The following is a 27,164-nucleotide window of genomic DNA, read 5'->3' on the forward strand; positions in this document are numbered from 1 at the left end:
CATTGAGAAACTCACACTACCTTGAGCCTCAACTCCAGAGCTCTCAATCGTGGCTATTATAAATACTGTTTACAACGGGCCATGATTGAGGGCTGTAGGGCTGCGCCTAAGGACATTCCTGATTTCTAACAGTGCCTGAAAGTGGGTTGAAATATTTGCCTGATCTCCCCACCACTTTCCCGTGCCCCACCCTCTTCAACATCTACATGGCTCAGCTCGCACCCATCATCAGAAACCACAGACTCAACCTCGTCTCCTATGCCGACGACACTCAGCTGCTCCTCTCCCTCACCAATGAACCTTCAACTACCAGAAACAACTTCCACAGCGGAATGAAGGCAGTTGCCACCTGGATGAAAGACAGTTGCCTCGAACTCAACTCAGACAAGCTCAAACTCCTTTTCCTGGGACCCACCCCCTCAGCTTGGCGATGACTCCTGGTATCCCACTTCTCTGGGAACCTTCACCCCAAAGTACCATGCATGAAACCTCAGCATCATACTGGACTCCTCGCTCACAATGAACCGCCAGATCAACGCAGTATCCTCATCTTCCTTCCACATGCTTCGCCTACTTCATCAGACATTCAGATGGATCCCCACCGAATCCAGAAAGACTGTCACCACACTCTCATAAGCATCAGACTTGACTACGGCAACACACGCTATGCCGGCATCACACAGAAACTCCTCAGAAAACTACAGAACATTCAAAATGGCACAGCCAGACTGGTCCTCAATCTCCACCACTACAGTCACATCACTGAACACGTTTGAGAACTCCTCTGGCTTCCAGTCAACAAAAGAATAAACTTTCAAACTCCTCACACACACCTACAAAGCCCTACACGATGCAGCACCAGCATATCTGAACCACCGCCTCTCATTCCACGTACCCATCAGACAACTCCGCTCTGCCCATCTGGCCCTGGCCACCATCCCATGGATCCACAAGACCTGAACCGAAGGAAAATCCTTCTCCTACCTCATTGCCAAGACCTGGAAAACCCTGCCTCTCAACCTCAGGGAATCAACATCGCTGACCCAATTCAGGAATGATCTAAAAACTTGGCTCTTCAACTGAACCCAAGCACCCAGAAGATCCAGACGGATCAGCAGACCAGTCCCCTCAGTGCCTTGAGACCCTCAAGGGTGAGTAGCCAGGCTTTATAAACCCTGATTGATTGATTGATTGATTGCCCACTTTCAATACAAGCAGCCGCCACTGGCTGCTACAAACTGAGATGATTAGTCATCCTAATGTGATATTGTCCCCCTTGGTGAAAGGCTGTTGCTTAGAGGCTGCACAGAATGATCAGAGGCAGGGTCAGACTGAGGTGCCAAAAGCAGCACTGGCAAACATGGTCAAACCAGTCCCGTCCCTTCATCTCCTTGTGCTAGCTCTCTCTTTCTATACATCGATTTTCTCTCTATCCCTCTCTCCCCTGGCTCTTCTTCCTCTCTAAATGCTTTCTCTCTACCCTCCCCTTAACCCTCTCTTTCTCTGCCTCTTGAAGCTCTGTGCATGCTGAAGTTAACCTCATGAAGCTATGGATAGTGACAGAGGCAAAAGGAGAGGCCCAGGGCTTTCAAAACCGGCCTCCAAGATGTCGTGACCTGGACACAGGGCACTAGGACCCTGGACAATGACCAGTGGGAGAGGCAAGAAACTGGACACCAGATCCGGTCAGGGGACGGACAAGGGGCAGACCGACAGGACTGGGGGACGAGACAGGACGTGGGTCCACATGCTGTACCACAAAAGAATAAAGATACCGTATGCAAATTGATGACTCCTGTCGTGCTTGAAGTCCAACGACTCGACACAAGGTCTCCAGGCAAGCGGGGAAATGCCCTGTTGAACAAAAAGCCTGTCTGCCCTTGACCGGAGCACAGCACATGAGAGGATGTATAGGATAAGAGTCACCTAACTGTAGCCGAATGATGAAGAAATTCAATCAAAGCACAGAGCCATAAAGCTAAGTCAGAATCAAACTTACTCAGAAGCTGCACCCAGTACTGCAGATGATACATAGAGTGGACAAGCACTGTGGCCCTATGCAGAATTGCTCATGTCACTTAACGTGCTATATTCCTAAACCCCTGAATGAAAAATAGACTTTTAATTAATTTAATTTAATTGCTAAGTTGAAAGACTAAGAGGATCTTTTATCCGAAACTCTGGTAAAGGTAGTAGTATTGTAATTTGTCCACTAGACATGTCAAAAAAGGAAGCATACACACAATTGGACAATACGGATTGTTATACCAGGAGCAATCGGGAAGCGGTTAGCCAAGCAAAGTCATGTTATCATTCTGAGTAAATAGAATGGATAGATGCTAGGCTGTTGAGTAAAGAGGAATACTTGTTGTTAAGAAATAATCCCAAAATTCCAGTTCTTTGTTTGATACCTAACATGCACAAGAATCCACCTTAGCCCTCAGGTGGACCAACAATATCAGGCAGAGACAGTATTTAAAATTTTTTTTTCAAGTACATTAATTATTTTCTACAGGAATATGTACAACATTTACCATTATATATGAAAGATACAGGGGATTTTCTTAAAATGATTTATGATATTTCCTGGAAAGTGGATTGATTATTTACTTATGACTTTAGACCTTGCTACTTTGTACACTAGCATTTGCCACAGTGATGATCTGCATATGGTGGAACACTTCCTATGGGGAAGACCCTGACAATTGTATAAATATACTCAAACACTTTGTCCATGATTAAATGGCATTTGGAAAGTAATTTTTTTCTGTTCAACAAAGAGTTGTTTTACCAATTGAGGGGTACAGCAATGAGCACCTGCTTCGCCCCCAGCTATGCTTGCCAGCGTATGAGCTGGTGGGCGTAACAGCTGCTCTTGAGCGATCATGCAACATCATTGAATGAATATGTAATTCTATGGGTTAGATATATAGACAACCTTTTTGTTTTTTGAAAAGGTTAATTAGAAACTGCATATGCCTTTAAATGAGATATCAATGTCAACTGTTTGAACGTACATTTTATAAACTCCATCAATAATACTGATGTTGCTTTTTTAGATTTAACAGTATACATCAGAGATAATAAAATTTGCACTAAACTATTTTGAAAAACAACAGCTGGATTTATGATGTTACATGCAACAAGTTTTCATCTAAAACACATTAAAATTAGTAGCCCTTATATAGAAATGTTAAGATTAAAAAGGGACTATAATTAAGCTGATGATTTGGAAGCATGTCAATCAGAAATGGTAAATAAATGTCTAGAGCTAGGCTATCCCAGTGATTTGTTAGAGAAGATTAAAAAAAGGGTGAATTGGAAAGATAGAGAATATCTTCTGTTTACCAAAAAATTATTGAACAAAACAACAAAAGATACTCATACCATTAGATTGATCACAACATTCAGTAATCAAAACAAACAGTTGAGAAAGTTTTTGGAAAGCAGTGGTACCTTATTAAAGGTGGTCTTGTCATATGGTCTAGAATATCTAGGGAAGCATATATCACATTTTGGCGAGCACGCTCTCTTGGGGATGCTTTAGTTAAAGTATTCCTGAGTTAATAATACAGAAGACTTAGTTCATTAAAGTAAAGGATTCAGAAAATGCAGCATGCGTAAATCCTGTAAATTTGGGGTCGATAACTCAGAATATATGACTCCATTTAATTTGAAACCTTAAAAAATGTAGGCGCCTTTCCTGATTTTGCTGTTTACATCTTGAGTTGCCTGTTAATCTTACATATGTTGGCAGCTCAACACTGCTAGTGCAAACGTTTTTTTACAACATATCAAAGCTATCAAAAATAAGGAGCATACTTAGCCAGGCACTTTTATGAACAGCATAACTGCAATGTTACATATTTGTATCATTTTGATATTGCTCCTATTAAGAGCAATTACAGAGGAGGCAACCGAACCGTGAGTGTACTTTAAGGCAGCTTGAGTCCAGATACATTATCAAGTTAAGTTGCCCACATTTGCGGATTGTGCCTTTTCGCAAAAAAATGCTTCTGTGTTTTAAGTATTCTGAAAAGAAGGAGGGGGGTTTCTCTAAAAGAGTCATGTTTTCTTATCTTCACTGAGATAAAAAGAAAATGCAAATGTTGCCAGGACTCATTGTGCACGGATTAGTTTGTAATGGTGAACCATGCCTGAATATAAGTGAGGCCACTTTGGCTCAGGCCCCCTGCCCCTGCTCAATCTACATACATTAATTGGGTAGCCCAGCATGAGACTGGGAATGACAACTCTGCCCCGTTGGAAAAAGGGAGATAATAGAGGCCTCTCTGCCCCCAGAAAGGCAGCTCAGGACCCTATTGGCCTGCTGGCGGCATCTGAACTGCACAGACACAGCCCATATCGGCCAACACACTGGGAAAAAAGTGCACCACAGCTGCATCTAAGATACCGGCCCATCGCCAGTTGCCCGAGTGCCCGCCTTACCAATCCGTCCCTGCTGTATAGTAAATAGAAAGTTTGCTGATTGACAGCCGCCCCTTTTTTTCCCTCTCTGCTGATGCTGTTACCCATCAGCAACAAACTTGGCAAAGGCAAAATGTTGATTATAGTTTTTCAAAGGTGAGACCTGTTGGATTTGCCAAAGATTAATCATTTAACTAAAGCCTAGAATCACAAGTCCAGCTATGCGGTAGTGATGTACACAAGCATTGACCTGTTCATTAATGATCAGGAAGAGATTGATAGCCAATGAGAGAAAGCTTGATCAGAGATAGGAATTTACTTTAGCATCTACTACCACTAATGAGAATGGTTATTTGGATGGAGTACCTGATGAAGCAGTGAGCGGCTGTAAGTACCCAGTTCTTGTGGATGAGAGTGCCACCACAGGTGTGAAAGAATACTGTTTCGTTGCGGGAAGCTGGCCAGACCTGAAAAGAGTAGAAAAGTTTGGAATCGGACATTATTGATGATAAATGAGAGACAACCTACATGTGCATACTTTCAGGATTTGAAGAAAATCAATGAGTAGAGTCCACCAGTGGGAAGGTTCTTTTGTCTGTGTTTTCTTTAGGCACTATTCACTGTTTTTTGGCATGATGCTGGGATCTGGATATTTTGAGTAGTTCCTACTGGGGGCTACAACTGTGAAATTCTGAAAATTTAATTGACACATCGGGTCTTCAAAGCACCAAAATTACTGTTATTTTACCTCAATAACAAAAAAGATAAATAGCCACAGTGTGCACAGTCAGCCATTCACACGTTTTCCATATGTATAGGATGCCACCTATGATGTGAGGTTTGACGCATTATCTCCAGGCAAGGAATATGCACATCAGCCAAGACTGACAGGCTCTAACGTTCTCTCTAACCTTGGTCTTGTTACACTGCTATATTATGAAGGGGTCTACATTCAGTTTGGTGATCTCATGTATACTGTAATAAGGCAAGGATCTGTCTTTATAGTGGTTCATTTAATATTTAGCACTGCGAGAGCTGGTACAGTCTTCTTCAGAGTGAAGCATGTTCTCAGCCTGCATTTTGAACCCCACTTCCAAGGTAACTGTCAAATTACGCCTTTCATTTGAGCCATTGAAAAGTTCTGCTGCCCCGTAAAAGGCCAGAGACGACCTTGCCAGCTACTTTCCCAAAATCTTGCCCATCCACCACCTGCTTCACCTTCCGTTGAAGCAGGGATCCTTGGAGCCCCAAAGTAACATTCTAATGTTTGAGCCCTAATATTCCCCCTAACTATACAAAGCGGTTGTAGTGGCTATTGAGATTGCACTTCCTTTTATGAAAACCAAGTCAAGTGGGTTAGTAATAGATTGGGTTAGCAATGAGTAAAAACATGGTGTTACACCCTACTACCAATGGTGTCAAGAAGGGAGATGAACTAATCGGGCCACTGCTCAAAACATATACATAAAGATATCACAGCACACTGTGAAGTATTTCAGTAGTCTATTTTAGTCCATAAAGAGTCTGGATCAGGAAGAATTATTTTGAAGTCCTGTTTATTTTTTTGCGACTTAAGAGCTTTAGTGATGAAGTGACATCAAAAGGCACAGCCAACACATGTTTCATCACCCGCATGACTTCTTCAAGGCTCTAATGTAGAAGAATATAAAGTCAGGCTAAAGAGGTCTGTGAAGTGCAATTAACCTGATCTAGTCTCAAAATTACTATCTGACAATATTGAGAATGTATCCTGTCAATGGGTATGCCCAGACCTGGGTCCCATATACTCTTTCACTGGAACAATGCTGTCCTTGGCTGATGAGGCTCTAGCAAGGGTGAAACTGGTCCTGGGTTGCTTGTGCTTCGGGTCAGGGAGAACCTGGCCTGGCAGTTTGCCTGGACTATTCCCATGAGGAGCAGAGTCAAGACTGATTTGTGTATGGCTGGGTCCAAAGTGAGGTGGCATGGTGAGCAAAAGAACAATGGGTTGGGATTCTAGCAAGAGCAATTGACAGTGGGTAGACAAATTGCAAACATTCCTCCCATCGTCTTTTTTGTGCTTCATATTTCATGTGATTGTCCATTAATCCTTTACATAAAATCTCACGACAACCTGTGCCTGTCATTCTAATGAGAATGTTTCAGCAATGATTATTGGACTTGAATAGCAGTGACAGATCCAATTCGGGAGCACCAAAGTTTATATTGGAACCACTCTGCTCCCGGTACTAGCCGTCGATTCGCCTCTCTTTGGTATAATCATTTAGGATGGGTTTACACGCCACACTGCGTTACGCTAAAATTAAGTAAATCTGATCATCTGTGCAAGTAACTACAACAAGTCATACAGGGCTGTTAGGTGGTTCTGCAGTTCAGAGTTTGGAAACACATGGGACTTCAATGTGTGCAAAGTTAAATGGTATGGATGTGACAAGAAGTAGTCAGGTGAAGTAGGCTAGGAAGGGATTGTGAAACAGGTACAGAAATGTGAAGATGTTTCTTTCTTGCAGTGTAGCCACAGTGCCTGATGGTGGTTCCTAAGTAAAAGGGTGGAACTTGGAAGATGGCCTCCTCATTGGTCAACATTTTGTCTGAGTGGGAGGAGAGTTGGAGAAGATCATGTTTATGTTCATTAGGTTGTTGTGGACTACAGTGGAAATCTTGATGATAATGGAAACTTTAGTAACTTATAACATTAGAAAGTAAGAAGCACAGAACTCAAAAAGAGACTAAGCAATCATTTTCAGGCACAGCAGCAACAGTCAGAAACTCTCTGCCAGATGATTCGACATGTTCCGAAACACTACTCCAGTTCTGTACTAAACTGAATACCTTCTTGCTCCAACTACATCTGGGGTAGTGGTTGTGCTCTGTAAACTTTTCTTGCTCTCTTCTGTGCTATCCTTTGAGCTAATCACCCTCTCTTGCCGATATCTCTACTGCCCACCCCACCGTTTCTTTCCCACCTCCTGACCTCTCTGTCTTGTTTCACCTACCCATTGGTGTGTCACGATGCGGCTTTGATTCTTACATTCACACAATTGTCCCACTCACATGCTCCCCTGCTTTCGTAATATTATCAGTGCTATGTATTATGTTCTATTGTAGAGCACGCTGATACCTTTTGAGATGAGTACACTCTAGCAGAATGTGCAAATAAATAGGAGAATGGATTGAATATTTTGCTGTTAAAGTTGATATAATTAAAGGGATAGAGGTGATGATGTGAGGAGGCACTAAGTGGAGGACAATATGGCCTATGCAGTTGTGGATTATGGCAAATATGTGAGGTTTGGCATATTTTAGCATCTTAAAGTAGGCGCCTACCAGTTATACAGGGTACACAAGATGAGGAGAATGAGAAAGGTTTTTCTTTTTACATTGGATCCTGATTCTATATTTATATTAAATATTTTCTACCACTGTAAAGGCTGTATGAGATGCTGGCTTATAATAAGAAACCTTCTTTAATCATTTTACCCAATGATTCACTTTCCCTCTACGTTTCTGAATTTCTAGAATACCCAAGAAATTGCACCCACCCCTGTTTCCTTCTACGTTTCAGAATTTCTAGAGCACCCAAGAAATTTCACCCACCCCTGTAACCAATGTGACCCTCACGAATACTGACTAATCTACCTACAAATACCTTTCCAAAAAGTGTGGGGCTTATTTATAAGTCCCTTGCACTGTCGGTGCATCATGTTGCGTGAGGCACCGGCGGCACAACCGGCTGCGTGAAATTTACAAGTACACCTAAAGCCACCCTGCATGGCTTTACGTGTGCTCGTAAATATCGCCCCATTTCAAGCAATACGTTGCATGTTAGATGTGCGATGTGGGTGTTTCTGTGGGTGTTCCCACGCAAAACCCATGTCCACTGATGCATTTCCAGATTTACGAGCAATCGTAAACTTGGAATTGTTTCGGAATGCTATACCAGGGGTGGCCTAGCGAGGTGCAAATGTTATCATTACTCCTCGTTCTATCCTCTTTCAATGCGTGCTGCATATTACAGCATGTATTGGAAGAGGAAATCACCTCAAGTGATTGTTTTTGTGCAGGAAGGTACCCCTTCCTGCACAAAAACAATCTCCCCACGACGCAGGCATCCTTGCACCATGGTGCAAGAGTGCATGCGCCGGAGCATGGCAGCAATTTGTACGCCAGCGCAGGGAAAGGAACAGAGATGCAACATGTTGCTGTAAATATAACGCATCCCTGTGCCTCGAAACTAACGTAGCGCAGCAAAATAACTAGCGGCACCACGCAGCGTTAGTTTCTCATAAATTAGCCCCTGTGTTTTTAACATTAACAAATGCCCTTTACCTCAAAGTAGCAAATAATCAGAGAGCTTATGTGATTTGATTCAAAGCTTCTGAATCAGACATTTTTGTTCAGTTTTATCTTACAATGTTGGAGTTATGAGAGCTTTAATAGTTAATCATTTATTAAGTTAAGTTAATCTTGACCTTAAGGCTATTTTACCCCAGGCTGGACACATTTTGTTATATTGTGCTATCCTGACTCGAACTCCAAACACACACATATGGACACACTCCAAAATGTGCAAGTGTCTAATACCAACTTTAAATAAGCACTGGCAAAGCCAATACGTTTTGCCTATTTGAGATCTATTGGCTTTGCCAATGTTTATTAGGCACGTTGTACAGCAGTGAGAGCTGCTGTGCAACATGGCTTGCAGTCAAGAAAATAAACCGCTATGGTGTGGCCTGCTGTGAAATGTGTTAAAAAAGAAGAGGGGGGAGAGAAGCAACAAGAGGGAGGCATGGGGAGGAGGGAAGGAGAACCAGGAGAAACAGCAGCACAGAGAAGGGATGAGTGGGAGGGGAAGGAAGTAATAGTACCTCAATCGCCGTGAGGGCTGTGGACAGGCAGTAACTAAGTTCATTCAATCTGTCGTTGCTCCATTTTTTCAGTTTTTTAAAATACTCATGCACACAAAAACACACAGATACACACTTTGGTCTCTGTTTTGAAGGCCTTAAAACATGGTTATTTTTCAAAATGCTGTGTTTTAGATACTCCTCACAAACCACACTCCTTTTCCTTTCCACTGGGCCTTAAGTCCTACTCATGAGCTGCTTCTCATGTAATGATTAACATGATATGCCAGCGTGAGTGTCGGAAAATCTGAAGCTCACCCCCCCCGTCCTACTGACCAAGCTATACCCCCTGCCCACATTAATGCTAATTCTCCTCTTCCTCAGGATGACATGATGGTTGATGTGTCAGCAGAATGACAAAGAGTTACGTCAAGCAGCAATCGGGACCACCTCAGCGGTCTCCGGTTACTTACCTGCATCGAGACTTGCCAGGGCCAAGAGTTGGGTTTCGCAGGATAGCCGTTGACGATGCGAGGAATGGCGATCTGAGGCGGGATGGTGGGCTTGCCACACTGATTTGGCCAGTCTAGAAAAAGACAACGTCAACATATTAACTATTGGCATTGTAGAATGATTTTGTGGTGCCTGTTGGACTTGGCCCTTTTCCCCCAACCTTTTTCGCTTTTCACCCCCCTATTTGAGGATGTCTCCCCCATGATTGAGAAATGTATAGGCCATGTGTGGTGTGAGATGCCCTAGTAAATGTACTGCAATGGTGCACACTTGTTAACCCCCATGGTAAGAATGTACCCTGGTAACATGCTGCATTTAAAATGGATGCCATGGCTGCGTGTGGTGCCACCTGGCTGTGGTGGGTTAGCAGTCTAGTGTTTGGTTCCTAGCCATCCCAGCTTTTGGAGGGAAAGTTTGGCACCCAGGGTGCTCTACTCTTCCCCCTGAGCTTCTGGCCCTGTCTGGTAGGTGGGGTGAGGGGCATATAAATAAGGGGGCTGTGCCACCATGTGCTCAGACAGAGCAGGGACATGAACGTGAGGGGACCTGCTGCCAGGGGGTACTGCCACTTGGGCCCGTGTGCAGGACCCTGCACCCAACTGAAACCCCCCTGCTGTCCCCAGGACTAGAGAAAGCCCCACTGCAGGAGTAAAGGCTTCTGTACAGGAGGAGTGCCATGCTACAGTGGAGGATGGTTTTTAAAGCCTACCGCCCTGTCCTGATGAGTGCCCACTGACTGCTGACCTTGCCCAGTAGTGCCTGCTGCTCTGCTACCTTGCCCCTGAAGAAGGAAGGAGATCTACTACAGGTGCCGAAAGAAAAGGAGCACTGTATTGGGCGAGACTGTACCCCCAGGAAGTGGGGGACCCTATACCCAAAGTGCCAGTGAAGAAGAGCGCTATCTTTTGTCCCTATCTGGCCTGTCGACTAGTGCTTGGTGAGTGCAGCGCTATATTCCCAGCCCCAGAGGTGAGGAGCTGATTGCTACAGTGCTTTATGTTAATTTTGTCCAAGAAGAAGCGTGGACCCAAAAGCGCTGGGTGGCCAGGGAGAACTGCCTCTGCATGTGGGGAAACGCCGTGGGACCTACCCCGCGCTTTGCCGCCAAGAAGGATTCACAGCCGCAGCCCGGGGGGAACTGTTTAACTTCAAACTACGGCGGGTGACCACCCCGCCGTCAACTCCAGAGTAAGAGGGAGCCTACCCTTCATCTCTGCCGTGACTCACCGATGCGGACGAGTTGCTCCGTGGGTAACTGCCGGTTAGGTACTACAGCGGGAGCCTACCCCGCACCACAGAGCTGCCCAAGATCACTGCAGCGGTCCGGGAGGTTCTACTATAACTCCGTTTGTGTGTAATGGTTAGGGTTACAATTTATTTATAAGATAAGACTAAAGGTGGGCAATTACTCGGTTTCTTTGTAGGATTCCGTAGCACACGCACCCGTGGTTACGTTTTGCAAATCGGAATTTCTTATCTATTGGAAATATATGGACTCGAGCTAAACTTTTGAGCCACAAGATTGGATATTGGCATTTCAGTTTGAGATTTTGAGAAAACCGGGTAAGCTAGACTGGTGTCACACATCATGATATCCTACGTTGAGGGGACGTTTATGTTACATTGTCTTGGGATTAATGTGTATGTCGGGTGATGGTATTTATAACTTGATTTTAGTCGAAAAAAAGGATTTGTGGTAATATCCTATCAACCTCATGACTCTGGAGGTTTTAAATCATCAAGCCACAATTGTAATTTCGAAAGCAATATGATAGCACTTGGTGGCTGCAATGAATTTGGCTTTTATTGATGGTTGACTTCATATAGTATGTTATATGGTGTTTGAGAGTGTATGTTGAATTACACACCTCAGGTTAAGATTTACTGAAATCTTGCGGCCGGGTTGCTCCGTGGGTAACTGCCGGATAGGTACTACAGCGGGAGCCTACCCCGCACCGCAGAGCTGCCCAAGATCACTGCAGCGGCCCGGGAGGCTCCGGAGTCCCACGCTGGCTTCCCCCTGATGAAAGGGAAGCAGCGCTGGGATTGGTGCTGGCTGGAGCATCCCCCGGAAGTCCCGCCCTGCTGGGGAGGAAGCAGGCAGAAGCCGTAAGGAGAAGGGGCTCCCGTGGTGACGAGGGAGCCCCGCTTGTGGAAGATGACCGGAGTGGGAGCCCACCCTGCCGGTCAGTGCCCCCGCGCCGGACAGCGAAGCAAGAAGATCGCCGGTGACGGAGGATTGCCCGCGCAACAGGAACAGGTCCGGAGGAAGCCCTAGTGGAGCGCGAGCCTACCCAAACTTCCCCCCTCCGAGAAAGTGCTGCAAGTGCTGCAAGTAAACCGCGGGGCTCCCGGTTGGAAAGGGAAGCCTTGCGCCAGCCGCCCAGCCTGCTGCGGAAAGGAGCAGAGCCCAGGAGAGCCTGGTGAGTGGGGGCTCAGTCAGTCTGTGGTCGGGGGTGTGTTGGGGCACAGGGTCGGTGCCCGCCCCCGGGACCAGTGCTTGTTGTGGGGGTCTTGGTCATTGGAGAGCTGCCGAAGAGGGACCCCCCCCCCCACATGTTCATCGGGCTGGCCTGAGTTACAATACCCACCTGGCCCGACTGGCAGTGGGCAGCTACAACATGCAGGCACCTGTGTGTGGGGCCCGGAGGGGCTCCAGCTGGACCCTGAACTAATTTTACTGGACACCACCGCCCCGCTGGACAGTGGCAGCGATTGGAGGGCATACAGCGCCTGGACTTGCGAGGCCCCAGGATTTCTGCTGGATGGAGAGCCAAGTATGACTTAATGTACTTTAGGCCCAGGTTGCTGTCTCCTGCTTGATGCCCCAGGGGGCCCACGCTAAGGCCAGGTGCGGTGCCCTACTGTGAGGTTCCATATCCCTAATGGGTTTAGGCCAATGTAAGCTACATTTACTCTGAAATGTCATTCACTATTAGTATTGAAAATGGATGTTATCTGGGAGGAAAATTTAGTAGGACAAGAGGATGCTTTCTTATGTAAATTAGATAGAACCAAAGTCTCTGAAATATGAAAATACTATTAGGGTTGCATGGAGGGATAAAGACGGAAGGGTAACATAAGGCAGGCTGATCTGCTCCTGCGCTGTCAAGTTAGCAACCAATCTAACTTTTTGTCTCTCACCAGTATGGCTAGGATCTGAGAAACTGCCCAATTACAGTTGCCTGACTGTGGCTTGTCTGCCTTTGGATTCCTTCAGGAGCTTGAGAGGGGCTTGGGGCACAACCCCCCTCCAAATATTTAGGGGCAGATTTACAAGCCCCTTGCGCATTCTTGCACTGCCATTGCGTGGACCCGTGGAATGTGACAAGGTCTCCCCTAATGTTCTTAGGCCACCTGGGGGGGGCTTGTTGTGTTTGAAGCCTAGTCCTGCCTATGCCCCTGCTAATCTGATCGTACCCAATGTGATACCGGCAGTGATTCAGGCCCTGGGTTATGTTAATGCTTACGGATAAGGTTTTATGGTTATCACTATGGTGCTGAGACTAGGCCTTGTGGGTTTTTATGTGGGATGTGATCTATGCCTAATTCAATGCCTTTGGTGAAAGTCATGCTAGGAGGGTTTGTTGCAGATGTTCCTGCCTAACCGGATGTTTTCCTGCCTAGTGTGTAATATGGCTAGTGTTACGAGGAGTGTCTTCATACATGCTGCATGTTTCTCTAGGCTTGCTGCTTACATGCTAAATGTGATACATGCCTAATGTTTTCCTTCCCAGCTGGCGCATAGTGAGTTCATGTACTGACCTGATGTGTTATCCTGGGCCCCCTGCTCATGTGTCATGCCAAGGAGTCTGCCTAAAACCTATGTTGAGGTCTAAGGACATGATCAATATGTCCTCAGGTGATGTTTTCCATGCTAATGTTATGCCACTGTTAATGGAGTCTGCCTAATGTTTATACCTGCTATCTTCGTTACAGGATTGAAACTGTTGAATTTACCTTTTTTAGTTGTCCTTCACCCTTCCCTTCACGCTCACAGTATCACCAAAGGTTCTGGCAGCGGCCCATTGGGCGCTGCCCTGTAAATAGTCCCCGAGCAAACCATTACCCAGTGCCGGCTGGCACAGTTTACATGCCACTGTGATTACGTTCTACTGTGTTGATCTGGTAATACACTCATTGTTTTCACCCAAACTGGTGTGGTCTCTTTTTGTAGTGTGCCTTGTGTGTCGCCTGTCTGTACTGCGGTGATGCTTTGCACATGTCCTCTGGAGTTTGGCCCGCCCGCTCTGCACCATGCTACCCCATTTCTAACAGTGCCGCACTGCACAATAGATGTCGTTTGGCAGCACAGTGTGTAGCATGGTCGAAAAATAGGCCCTACACTGGTTCAAAGCAAAAAACATATGTACCGACACACAACTCTGACCTACTGTTGTATGACTCTTTACTCAGCCGAAGCCGCAGCCGCCTCAGGTAAGGGCGGTGGGGCCAGCTGGGGCGTATTTCGAGAGACGACCATGAGGGAAAATTAAATAAATAATTAATTTTTCCTCGTGGTTGTCTCTCGAAATCCCCCCCAGTGGGCCCCACCGCTCTTACCTTCAGGGACCGCGGCTGTCTGTACTTATGCCTGTGAAAATGAAATTTCAAATAAAAGGTGCAACCGGCGTCTAAAACCAGCAATTATATCATGAGCATGTGAAAACAAGAAAGAAAGGGAGCAAAACAAACAAAGGGAAATTTGTCCCGTAGATACGTTTTCTGGGTTTCTCCTGCATATATTCAATATTATCTCAAGGTCTTTCAAAACTCTTTTTCTGTACTCCCATCTATTTGGTGCTTAACATGTAAAAAATAAGTGCTGCTGCCCAAAATTTAGCTTAGAAGCCTGGCGAGGTCAAGGTGCTGAATATCAAGATGTATAGTAAGGATCACTTCATGCCCCTTTATTCAGCCAGAGACCCCTTTCTCTTTATCTTACTCTTGCCTGTTCTTTTTAATCCCTGCTTTCTCTCGTTGTCACTATTTTTCTTACTTTTTCTTCGTTTTTCTTTCCATGTTCTGCGTTTTTTTTCTCTCCGAGGAAAATAAGTGCCAATCCGGTAAAAAAAAAGTGCTGTTGAGTCCCACCTGCAACCACCGGCGGTGCACTCTCTTGGGAGCCCACATTAAGCTTCCACCACCTGATTTAGTGAGTGGAGAAGAAAGCAGGAGTGTGCAAGTGGTACAGCAGATATATCGAAGCAGCCAAATATTTTACATTCGTCAATAAGTGGAATTATTGCCTAAGTGTATAGGTGGTATTAGTACCTCCGTCAGCAATGGCAGCCTATGTGAAAATGGTATTCAGGACTGTAGCAAAATGCACAAGCAATGCCCCTTTAAGAAACAGCACATTTCATCCGGAAGTGGTAATATTTACTTAAATGAATGTGGTTCTGAAGCATGCACAACACACACAGCAACTCCCACAAGTAATTCAAGTAATCCCTACATGATGAGTGCAGGGGGAGGGGGGGTTGCAACCTGGATGGGCTTCACCAGCAACAAAGCCTACTTGTTATGTGTGTGCAAAGGAGGGATAAGAAAGCACCATGGAGGGGGCATGGCTTGGATGGCAAGGAGGCAGGATACCTAAGTCCGGAGCTCCCGACCCCCAAGTCGAACGAGCGGCGCGCAACAAAGGTTAACGCGAAAGAAACGTAACCAAAAGCTACGAGGGCGTGTAGGAACATAAGCGGCACCCCACGCGAGGCTTAAAAGACCAAAAGGGTAAAGAACGAGGCAACGGCGGAGAAGAAGGCGAACAGGGCAGGGGAGGAAGGAGCGATCACAAGATGGCGGCGTGACTCCGGAGGAGGAAAGGAGAACGCGAGAGGCGACAGGCAGAACCAAAGCAACGCCGACCGCAGCCGGGAGACGATAACCAAGTAAGCGCGCCCCGAAAGGCAGCTCAACGCTCAACGCGAGCCGCAGAGCACGCAACCAAACCCGCAAACCCACCGAATACAGATACAGCCATCTTGGCAAAGGCGAAGAAGCAAGGGGCGGCCATCTTGTCAAAGCACAAGGAGCTGCGACAGAGAGGTGAGCCGAGAACGCAGCGGCCATCTTGGCAAAGGGAGAGAGGCACGGGCGGCCATCTGTATGCAGCGGTGAGCGAAACGGCGGCATAGACGAGAGAAGAAGCGCGGGCAGGGACAAAGCGCTGCGGCGCTTAGATAAGGCGCAAAGCAGGAACTGCCCCAAGCAGAAAAACAAGCCGGGGGGCAAGCCGATATCATGGCGGCCATTTTAGAGAAGGAAAAGAAGCATGTGGCGGCCATCTTAGCGCAGCAGTAAACGACCAATCGAGGGAAATAGCAAAACATACACAGCGACATACCCGAGTGGGAGAAACTCGGGTGGGCTGAGGCAAGCACGAAATGGCAAAGAACTAAGAAGGCCAAGCGCAACAAACAGCCGCAACAAACAGCCGACTAAGGACATAGGAGGCACAGGCACGGGCATCCACCCTAAGGTGCAGAGAGGTCACAATAGCCCAAGAGAGAGAACTGCAAGGGGGAGGGGCGCGCGGACAATAAGCAGGCCTAGACAAGCCGGCCTGGGTGCCAGCCAAAACACGACAGCGCATACCCCCTTTGCGCGTGGTGGACCGCGCAGCGGGAAACAGATACAGAGGCGAGCCAAGATAATCGCTAAACAAGCGAGATAGCTGCAGGGGAGTGCAGTCGACACGGGGCGTAGCAGGGGCACGCAAGCGCAAGCGGCTGGCGGGGGCGAAGACCAGGACCCGCATCATTAAGTGGCCGTGCAGGTTCAGAGAAGGCACCCTGCCCCCACTCAGCAGCCAAACCACCAAAGCAGCAAAAGACCCAAAGGCGGAACCAACCAAACAGCAACAGAAAGAAGGAAGACTTCTGACATATCTGGTCAGAAGAGGTTTCGACACCACTCCAGGGAAGGACGACAAGAAGATCATAAACGACCCCAAAAAGAGCAAGAATGACATTCCGGACTCACCAGCAAAGAAACAAAACGGCCAAGGCAAGAAAACGATAACGCTGGACACACTACTGAAGAAGATCACGGAAGGCAACGACCTGACAAAGGCCACAAAAAAGACCGTGGACAACATCCAAATGGAACTGATAGCAATAAGAGCCAAGCAAAGCAGAGCTAACGGAAGGATAGATGAAGTGGAGAAAATGGTGAGCCATCTCGAGGACCGCACAGGGTCAATGCACAAAGACCTGGGCTTAGTGATATGGAGAACCTCAACACTGCAAAGAGCACTGGCGGAACAGGAGGACAGAAGCCGCAAAGGGAACGTCAGACTGCTGGGAGTCCCTGAAGAGGAAGAAGACACCCCCGGTGCATGCGCCCTGATGCTGGAGACCATAATTCCGAAGCTTACAGGCCTTAGCTTGGACAGGTCCTTCGAGATCGAAAAAGCCTACCGTATCCCAGCTAAGAAACCGGCAAACAGCAACATCCCGAGACCAATAATCTGCAAGCCCTTACGAGCAAATCATACGGACGCTATATTCGCTGTAGCTAGGAAACGCCAGCCAATGTTGATCAATGGAAAGAAGGTGACAATCACCCAAGACTTTTCAAAAATCACGGTTGAAGTAAGAAAAGGGTTCCTAGCCCTGCAAGATCAACTGCGCAAAAACAACATCACCTTCACGTTCGCTGGCCCATCCAGAATGAGGATAACGGACAGACACGGAAGCAGACTCTTTGAGGACCCCAGCGACCTACGGAGATACTTAAACGGCCCGGAACCAGAGGAAATGGAGCTACAAAGCCCGGGAGCAAAGCGGAGAGCATCGCCGGACGGAGCTGAGGGAGAAGGGGAGTGAAACAAGGGCAAAGAACAATATAACACTGGCAAGACCTGCGGAAACCTTGTGAGACTCTGCCCCCGACCTACAGCCGCAACAGAGACTATCCACGGAACCTGCTAATGTACGCACTGACAATCAAGAGAACTTAAGGGAAGCAGAACTCCCAAGCCACGCAAGGCACGTTACGAACTAAACTACCTCAGATAACGCACATTGGTGCACGCACATAGACACAACCACATCTACCTCTAGAGGGGAAAGGGAACAGCTGTGACCCACCAAGAAGAAGATAACCAGCTACAACCAGCTATATCCTTTTCGTACCCTGTAATCCATGCCGATTCATAATAACAACTAATAGTTACTAACTGAACTAAGTGTGCCAACACTATGCAAAGACACAAGGGCAAGAGCGCTACACCTTCCCAGCGGACATAGACTTGGGGGGGGGAGAGAGCGGGAGGACCTTTGCTGTCACACACCCACAATTCCACAGGCGGAGGGTGGGGGGGAGGGAGGGAGGGGGGAGGACGAGGGAGAAGGGGGGGACATGTAGACCAGAAGGCAAATGGTACAGTACGTAAATGTGTAACTAGATTATCTTTTTCTTCTTATATCTTCTTCCCACCTATCACCCCACACCCCACACGCCAGTCCTCGGGGGAGGCTCTTAGGAAGGTCCAAGGAAGACAGACAAAACACTCAGCCATGCACCGAGTGAAGAACAAAGAAGACAGCGATAACACCAGACGACCATGAATAACGCACCAAAAACCAAACTAACCACAAACCTCAAGGTGGTGTCCATGAACGTAAAAGGCCTCAACCACCCAGTCAAACAAAGGAAAATACTAGACCACCTAGCCAAACTGAAAGGTGACATCTACACACTGCAAGAAACCAAGCTCACAGAAGAAGAAGCAAAGCGTTTGAAAGCGAGGTGGATAGGGGAAGTCTTATGCTCGCCGGCAAACGGGAAGAAACGAGGTGTAATCACCATACTGAGCAAGAAGGCAAACCTGACCCTAAAAAACTCAAGCGCAGACGAGGAAGGGCGAATACTAATAACGAGCCTACTGAGAGGAGAAGAACAAATACATATAGCCAACATTTATGGGCCAAACTCCGAAGATAAGAAATTCTGGCAGGAGGTGGACACGATGCTCTCCAACATTCCTCAAGAAGACCTCATGCTGGTAGCAGGTGACATGAACAGGGTAATGGACCAAGCCACAGACAGACACCCGCATAGAATAAGCCATGAATCGCAAAACACCAACACCCTGAAAGACCTGTGCACCAGACTACACCTTGCTGACCCGTGGAGGCTACAAAATCCAAATGCATGTGAATACACCTTCTACTCGCTCCCACACAACTCCTACAGCAGGATAGATTACATACTGATGTCTAATACACACACACACCTAATCGACCACACAGAAATCGCGCCAATAACCATCTCTGACCATGCGCACATCACACTATCACTAAATGGAAGACACAATGAGAGGCCAACGAGAAGATGGCGACTAAATGACGACATCCTGCAGAACAAAGACAACGTGAAGGAAATCGAAGACGCAATAAAGGAATACCTAGAACACAACGACAACGATGAGGTAGGGAAAGGTACCATCTGGGACGCCCTCAAAGCTATGCTAAGAGGGAAACTGATCAACATCAAAGCAAGAATGAACCGTGGCAGGAACAAAAAGATCAGTGAACTGGAAGAGGAAATAACACAGCTGGAAAGAGGGCACTGCGCTAACATAACGGACAAGAATACCCTCACCACACTAACAAAGAAGAAATATGAGCTGAACAAGATTCTAAGCGAAAGAGCTGGCACGTGGCTGAATAAATTCAAATCCATAAACTTATGTGCCGCCAACAAGGCTGGGAAACAACTGGCGTCATACCTAAAAGCAAACAGAGGCAACACACAATCGCCCAAACGACAAACAAAGGTACACTCGAGGTATTCAGGCAGTTCTACCAGGAACTATACACCGAGGACAAGAATCTAAAAGAAGACGGCGGCGCAGCCATGCTCAACAACGTCACCCTGCCAGAACTGACTGCAGACGAAAGAACATCACTGGAAGTGGACATAGCAGACACAGAAATCGAAGCAGCCATCAACCAACTCAAACCAAACAAAGCACCAGGTCCAGACGGGTACACGGCAAAGTTCTACAAGACCTTCAGCCAACAACTAAAACCACTAATGGCGGAAACATACACTCACTGCATACAGAGAGGCAAGATGACTGAGTCCATGGGCGAAGCGAACATCACAATAATAAAGGAAGGGAAAGACCCACAATACCCGCAGAACTACAGACAGATCTCGCTCATAAATGTTGACTGCAAGATATACGCGAAGATACTGGCCAACAGACTGAACAAGGTCCTGCCAAACCTGATCCACAACTCGCAAGTAGCATACATCAAAAACAGAGTACCGTAAGACAACACACGCCTACTGTGCCATCTCATCAACCAAACAACACACAGCAGCAAGCAGGCAGTGATGATAGCACTAGACGCGGAAAAGGCATTTGACAGAGTCTCCTGGCCATTCCTAAACAACTGTATGAGCAGGTTCGGGCTAGGGACCAAATACAGACCTATGGTGATGGCCCTGTACAACGAACCAAAAACAAAAGTGGCAGTAAACGGAAGCACATCGGAAACACTCACACTGGGTAAAGGCACCAGGCAAGGCTGCCCCCTCTCACCAGGCCTCTTGCCTCTTCCTTCTAGCACTAGAACCACTACTAGCCAGAAAAAGGGACAATAACGAAATAGCAGGCGTCAAAATCAAAGAAAAAACCGTCAAACTGGCAGCATACACGGATGACATCCTCATCACAACCACCGATCCGTCAACGTCAATAACAGCACTCATGGACACAATAGGAGAATACGCTGAAGCCTCGGGATACAAGCTCAATAAAGACAAATCAGAATGTAAGCCAATGAACATCCACACCACCAGAGAGGTGCTTGGTGACTCAGGACTGACATGGCAGACAAAACCACTCAAATACCTAGGCCTGCTTTTCTGGAGAGACCTAACATCCACACTAGAACACAACGAGGAGTCAACCCTGAAGAAGATGAAGGAAAGACTAGACCCATGGTCACCCAAATACATAAGCTGGTGGGGCAGGATCGAAACAATAAAGATGATGGTAACGCCAGCCATCAACTACACGCTCAGCATGCTACCGCTCCCGATGACAGACGCATTCCACAAAAAACTGGACAAGCTCATCAACAACTTCATAGGGAGAAACAAGAAACCTAGAATCAACCTACAGAAGCTGAGATTAACGAAAGACCTTGGAGGACTCAACTTAGCGAATTTCAAAAACTTTCAAACGGCCTGCCTAGCGAGGCAAGGAATCTTCTGACTAGACAACACCCAAAGCTACGAACCTGTTTGGTTAGAGCTGGAAAAGAACATTTTGGGGGGGATAAACCCTGTAGCGCTTCTAACGGCGAACAGGCATCCCCAAAGAATAAACCCGATACTGAGACACACCAAGGAGGCACTGATGAAAATAGACAAAGGTATGGCACGGAAACTGAAGGGCACGACATGGGAGTCGATCTGGTTCAACACAAAGATAACGTACCAAGGAGCAACAATGCACAATGATACATGGATAGAGAAAGGAATAAGCCTCCCAAACCAGCTAGAAACGAAACAGTCACCATTAACATTCCAAAACCTGCAACAACTACACGAGCTCCCGAACCGGGAACTTTACACCTTCCTGAAGATCAAAACAGCCATAACGAAAGCAAACCTAAGCAAGGATGAACCGACCATCATCAAATACATGCAAACCCTAAACTCGGCAGGCCACCAAACGGCAAAGATATACAAGCTCCTCAACCCATCCACATCGTCACTGAACAAAAAAACAACGAACACATGGGAACAACTCCTGGGAAGGCAGCTAAACGACAGCGAACGATGCAAACTGTGGCGCTCGGCTTCGAAAAACAAGATACCCCCACAACTAGCCCAGACAAAATTCTGGCTCCTCCACAGAGCCTACTGGACACCATCAAAACTCCACAAAATCGGCATTACAGAATCAGGCAACTGCTGGAACTGCGGGAAAGAGGAAGGAACTCGAACTCTAGAACACCTTATCTTCAACTGCACTATGGTTAGGAAGTTCTGGATGAAAGTGAACGGCTTCCTGAACGATATATTCAACAAAGACTTAACAATCAGATTTGTAAGCCTGGCCACAGAACACATGACAGCGGACCTAAACAGCAAAGAAAAAAGAGACCTACTAGACTTACTGCTCACAACGGCCCTAAAAATAATCCTGACGAACTGGAAAACACGGCCAAAGCTAACTTTAAAACGTGGATGAACTGGGTCACCTTTCTCAGAGGAGCGGACAAAATAATGGGGAAATTCTCAAAGGAACACAACTCAAAAGAAGAGATGTGGGAGCTCCTAGACGCACAGCTGACGAGAGCCCAGCCAAGGACATACAACTAAGGCCCCCCCCCTCTCTTTCTTCTTTTTCTTTTTCTTTTCTCCTCTCCTCCTCAGAGAACACGAAGGCGAAGCGTACCACATTTTGTACTGTATATAAGAATGCCAAATGTATATTCTACTTTTTTTTTAAATATTTTAATAAAAAGTTTTAAATAAAAAAAAAAAGAAAAGAAAGCACCATGGAGAAACTGGGCACATGTCTCCTCCTGTACATTGGAATAATCAAGTACTGAGGATGCATCAACTGCATGCAGCCAAATACTGGCCATGTGAGAGAGAAAATGCTGAGAGAGGCCCACAGATAAAAATCATGGGCACTGATCCTGCAACTGGGAAGGTTTTCACTGCCCTTTATTTATATTCTGGAGCCCCCTTTAGACCACTGTGGCCACAGATGTGGAAGGAATCATCTGATGTTGATTAATAAAGTCTTTGACATGTAATAACAAAGTATATGAGCTTTGTTACAACTAAAGGACATGCATAGTAATGTGTAGTTATATCAAACCATCCTTTCCACCTTACTGCTGAACCTATACTCAAGATTCTTAAACATGTGCTATAATTTCTGTGTAACTGTTAGGGATATCGTTATTAGATCGAAAAATAACCTTGCACATGTAGGATCCTAACATAGCCAAAACAATAAGGGGCAGTATTACAAGAAACTGACGCATCGGTTAAGATGCCCCTTGCTCTTCAATTTATACGTCAGACCTCTGGCGTCCATTGCGGAGCAAGCTGGGCTCACAATTTACTCCTACACAGATGACACCCAGATCATCTACTCCCTTTCCTCAGACCCTCATGCCCCCTCATCCGCCCTCTGTTCAGGACTGAGCAACATTGCAGCCTGGATGTTGGACAACAAACTCCAACTAAATGGGGGAAAAACAGAACTTCTTCTGTTTGGGCATAATACCACTCTATGGGGACCCCAACACTGGCCTGCCCAAATGGGCACTCCACCCACTCCCTCTAAATCAGCTCGAAACTTAGGAGTGATCTTTGACGATCAGCTATCCATGAAAAGCCATGTGATCAAAACTTCTTCCACCTGCATCACAATCATCAAATGGCTGCGTAAAATCATCTGGATAATGACTGTGGATACCCAGAAAACTGTTGTCCAGGCTCTAATCAATTCTAGACTGGACTACAGTAACATCCTTCTCCTGGGCGCCAGCAAAGAGGTAACCCGAAAACTTCAAACAACTCAGAAAATGGCGGCACGACTACTCTGCAAACTACCCAATACCGCCCCCACCTCTAACTCCCTCCGCACACTCCACTGGCTACGCATTGAAAATCGCTCGAAATTCAAAGCACTCTGCTTTATGCACAAAATAAACAACGGTTCGGCCCCACCATATCTCACATCTTTGGTCCATCATCACTGTCCCCCCCCGCACTTTGCGTTCATCTAACCAACACCTTTTCTCAGTGCCTAGAATCAGAAAAGCCAGAATGGGAGGTCGTTCCTTTGCCTGGCTTGCCCCTTCACTCTGGAACTCTCTCCCCCTTCAGTCACGTAAAGAACCCAATTATCTTAGATTTCGCAAACAAGTGAAACACTGGCTATTCAACATGTAAGCTTCCTCCCCTCTGCCCTTCCCTCTCTGTTTGTTGAGTTAGCGCCGGGAAACCTACGGATAGCTGAGCGCTTTACAAATTTAAATATAATAATAATGCGTCAGTTTCCCTGCGCTAGCCTACGAACCTCTTGCGCCACCATGGATGCGTCGTATTTACTATGGCACAAGGATTGACAAATGTGTCAGAAATTCAGACGCATCTGTTAGCGCAAAAGTCACGCATTGCTGGAGTCGTGTCGCAAGCACTACGCAACTCCAGCAATGCATGTTGAGGCCTATTATCACTATACTGTGTCACTCCATACGCCTTCTTCAAGCAGGCGTAAGGTTTTGATGCAGTGACGTCCTAGAAGTGGCGCAGTGAAATCTTGTAGATTTCACTGCATTACTTTTACCAGGCTTTCCTGTGTGGGAAATACCTAATACCTGACGCAGGTATAATGTGACGCAGGGCTTGACAACATGAGGCATCTCCCTTAGCAGGTCCCCCTTCTCCTTGTGGCCTCCAGTTGGCAGCCGGGGGACACTTATGGTGCCCCCCTGTTGATCCCTACACCATGTGGCAGGCACATTGAGGTGCCTACCACGTGGTTCAAGGATGAGCACAATCTCCCATTTCTCAATGGAAGTTTGTGACCGCACCTTGTGCGGTTGCAATGTATTTCAGCGGTCGGGACAGCAGACCAGAGGTCGATCGGACACGTATCTACGACAGTGTTGGGTGAACGCAAGTCCCCCCGACATCGTAATAAGGTCCTACATTGTTTTTTATTCTGAATGATCCACCTTATGATAATTTGTGAGGGCTGGGCTCGTTTGGGGCTTCTTATGGAAAGCCATGTACTAGTTCTGAGCTCTTTTGAAAGGTGGATTGTAATTGCTTGAAAGAGGGGTTGCGCTTGCTTAACACAGATCAGCAACAAACAACAGCAGTCTGTTCTGGCCCACAGAATCAGGGGCACTTAAATAAAGCAATTGGGACTAGAGAGCACAATGCTTTAGGTCACTTGCAGCCGGTACATTTGGTGAGGCACTGTAATGGGGGCTTTCATGGAACAGGGGAAGTGAAATCCGGAGACAGCTTTACCTCTGGAACCAAGGTACACCTAACTTGGCAGTTCAGACTGGACTTTTCCTATTGGAGCAGGGACAAGTTTGATTTGTATATGGCTGGGTCTAATCTGAGGTGGTATGGTGGGCAAAAGAAAGATAAATTGGAATGCTGCCCCGATTGTTTGTCAGTGCAAGCATCCTCCTATCACCTTTTGTGTGTTTGGTGTACTGTCCTAAGTGGCCAAGGATATGCCCAGATATGGGTACCTTGCTCATTGGCCCTCTGGAACCAAGCTACACCCAATTGAAAAGCCCTAATCAGGGCGAAACAGGTTTGAGATTCTTGTATTCCGGTACAGAGAGGTGCTGGATTGGCAGTCTGAGCTGAACTGTTCCGATCGGAGCAGGGTCAAGATTGATTTGCGTATGGTTGGATCTAATCTGAAGTGGTATGGTGAGCAAGAAAATGATGAGTTGGAATGCTACCCCAAGTGATTAGATTTAATGCAAGCATCCTACCGTCACCTTTTGTGTGTTTGATGTATCTTCCTAAGTGGCCAAGGTTACACTCAGACATGGGTTCCTTGCTCACTGTGCCACTATAACCAAACTCCACTAGACAGAAAAACCCAATCAGGGCAAAACCAGTCTTGGATTGCTTATGTTCTGAATCAGAGAGGACCTAGCTTTCCAGTTAGGCTGGAGTATCCGCTAGGAGCAGGTTCAAGACTGATTTGCATATGGCTTGGTCTAACCTAAGGTGACATGGTATACGCAAGTATGTCGAGGCGGAGTGATACCCCAAGGGATCACCAGCAGGGGCAGAATGGGAACTTAAAACATCCCTGGCAAAAATTATTAATTCAGCCCACATGTGCAGACGTGCTAATGAGCACTAGAACTGAAGCAACTTATTCAAGTCAACTCCTGGAGGCCGAAAACAAGCCCCCAAGTGTCAATACTGGCCTCCTGGGGCTCCAGCCTCCTGGTAATTGCTTGCTTGCTTGGCTGGCTTGCCAGTAGTTAGAATTAATGCAAGCATTCGCCACACACCTTATGTTTGTTTGATGTATTCCAGTTCAGAGAGGACCTGGCATTCCAGTTCAGGCTGGACTGTTCCTAATGGTGCAGGGTCAATACTGATTTGTAAATGGTTGGATCTAATCTGAGGCGACATGGTGGGCAAAAGTCTGATGCGTTGGAGAACTACTCATATGTGATTGCCAGTGGTTAGGCTTATTGCAAGAGTCCTCCCATCACATTTTGTGTGTTTGAGGTACCACCCTAAGTGGCCATGGGTATGGCCCTCTGGAACCAAGATACACCTGACTGAAGACACCCAATCAGGGCGAAACCAGTTATGGATTGCTTGTACTCCGGTACAGAGAGGGCCTGGATTGGCAATTTTGGCTGGACTGTTCGGATTGGAGCAGGGTCAAGACTGATTTGAGTATGTTGGATATAATCTGAGGAGGCATGCTGAGCAAAAGAATGATGAGATGGAATGCTACCCGAGTGATTGCTATTGGTTAGACTAATTGCAACCATCCCACCCCATCACATTTTGTGAGTTTAATGTACCACCCTCTAAGTGGCCAAGGGCATGCCCGGACATGGGTCCCTTGCTCACTATGCCACTGGTTGCAAGCTACACCAAATAAAGAACCCCAATCAAGGTGCAACAAGTCTGGGGTTGCTTGTGTTCTGGTCCAGAGACGATCTTGGTTGGCAGTTTAGGCTCTATATTGTTATGGAAATATATGCTCACTTTTAGAAATGGGGGTCTCTAGTTGGTAATGGTTTTCACCGCTGTCAAAGTAGGAACCCTTCTTCCTAGTCAGGGTAAGGGGAATAGACTTCTAAAATAAACCCTGCTCACCCCCTTGGTAGCTTGGCACAAGCAGACAGGCTTATGTCAGAGGCAGCATGTAAAGCATGTGTGCATGCATACAGTAACACATTGAAAACACTACAAATGGACACCACACCAGTTTAGAAAAATAAGTAAAACTTTTTCTAAACCACACAAGACCAAAAACAACAAAAATTCACAATGCAATGCTGAAAAAGAAATAACCTTTAAATTGCAGAACTAGCTGATAAACACAGGTCCTCCAAGTCAGCGCTCCGTTTGGGGCTACCTCGATGCTGGAAAAAACAGAGTCTGACAAATTCAGCTGACCGAGTCAGTGCGGGGTCAGCTACAGTGAAGACAGACTCGAAAACAGTACCTTTACTCGTGGCGGCCGACACAATGATATGAGCTGGTCAGGGGCAATCGTCACGGTTGAGAGGTGAGATGGAAGATTGCAGCGTGCGGTGTGCTCTGTACAGGCAGGAGCTTGTTGCCGGAGTCGGTGAGACCAAGGCTTGC

General features: G+C 46.6%; 1 protein-coding gene across 1 annotated transcript in view; it reads right to left on the reverse strand.

The window, feature by feature from the left end:
• The window catches only part of LOC147727573 (ovochymase-2-like), a 455,363-nt gene that overhangs the window by 243,893 nt on the left and 184,306 nt on the right, over window positions 1-27,164 (reverse strand). Inside the window, exons 12-13 of the mRNA XM_086961618.1 lie at window positions 9,749-9,861; window positions 4,795-4,895 (exon numbers count right to left, since the gene is read on the reverse strand). Of these exons, the coding sequence (XP_086817744.1) occupies window positions 4,795-4,895; window positions 9,749-9,861 (214 nt within the window). The remainder of the gene's footprint in view (window positions 1-4,794; window positions 4,896-9,748; window positions 9,862-27,164) is intronic.

Source organism: Lissotriton vulgaris, chromosome 3_1 (genome assembly GCF_964263255.1).
Source record: "Lissotriton vulgaris chromosome 3_1, aLisVul1.2, whole genome shotgun sequence".
In the NCBI taxonomy this organism is placed as follows: domain Eukaryota; kingdom Metazoa; phylum Chordata; class Amphibia; order Caudata; family Salamandridae; genus Lissotriton; species Lissotriton vulgaris.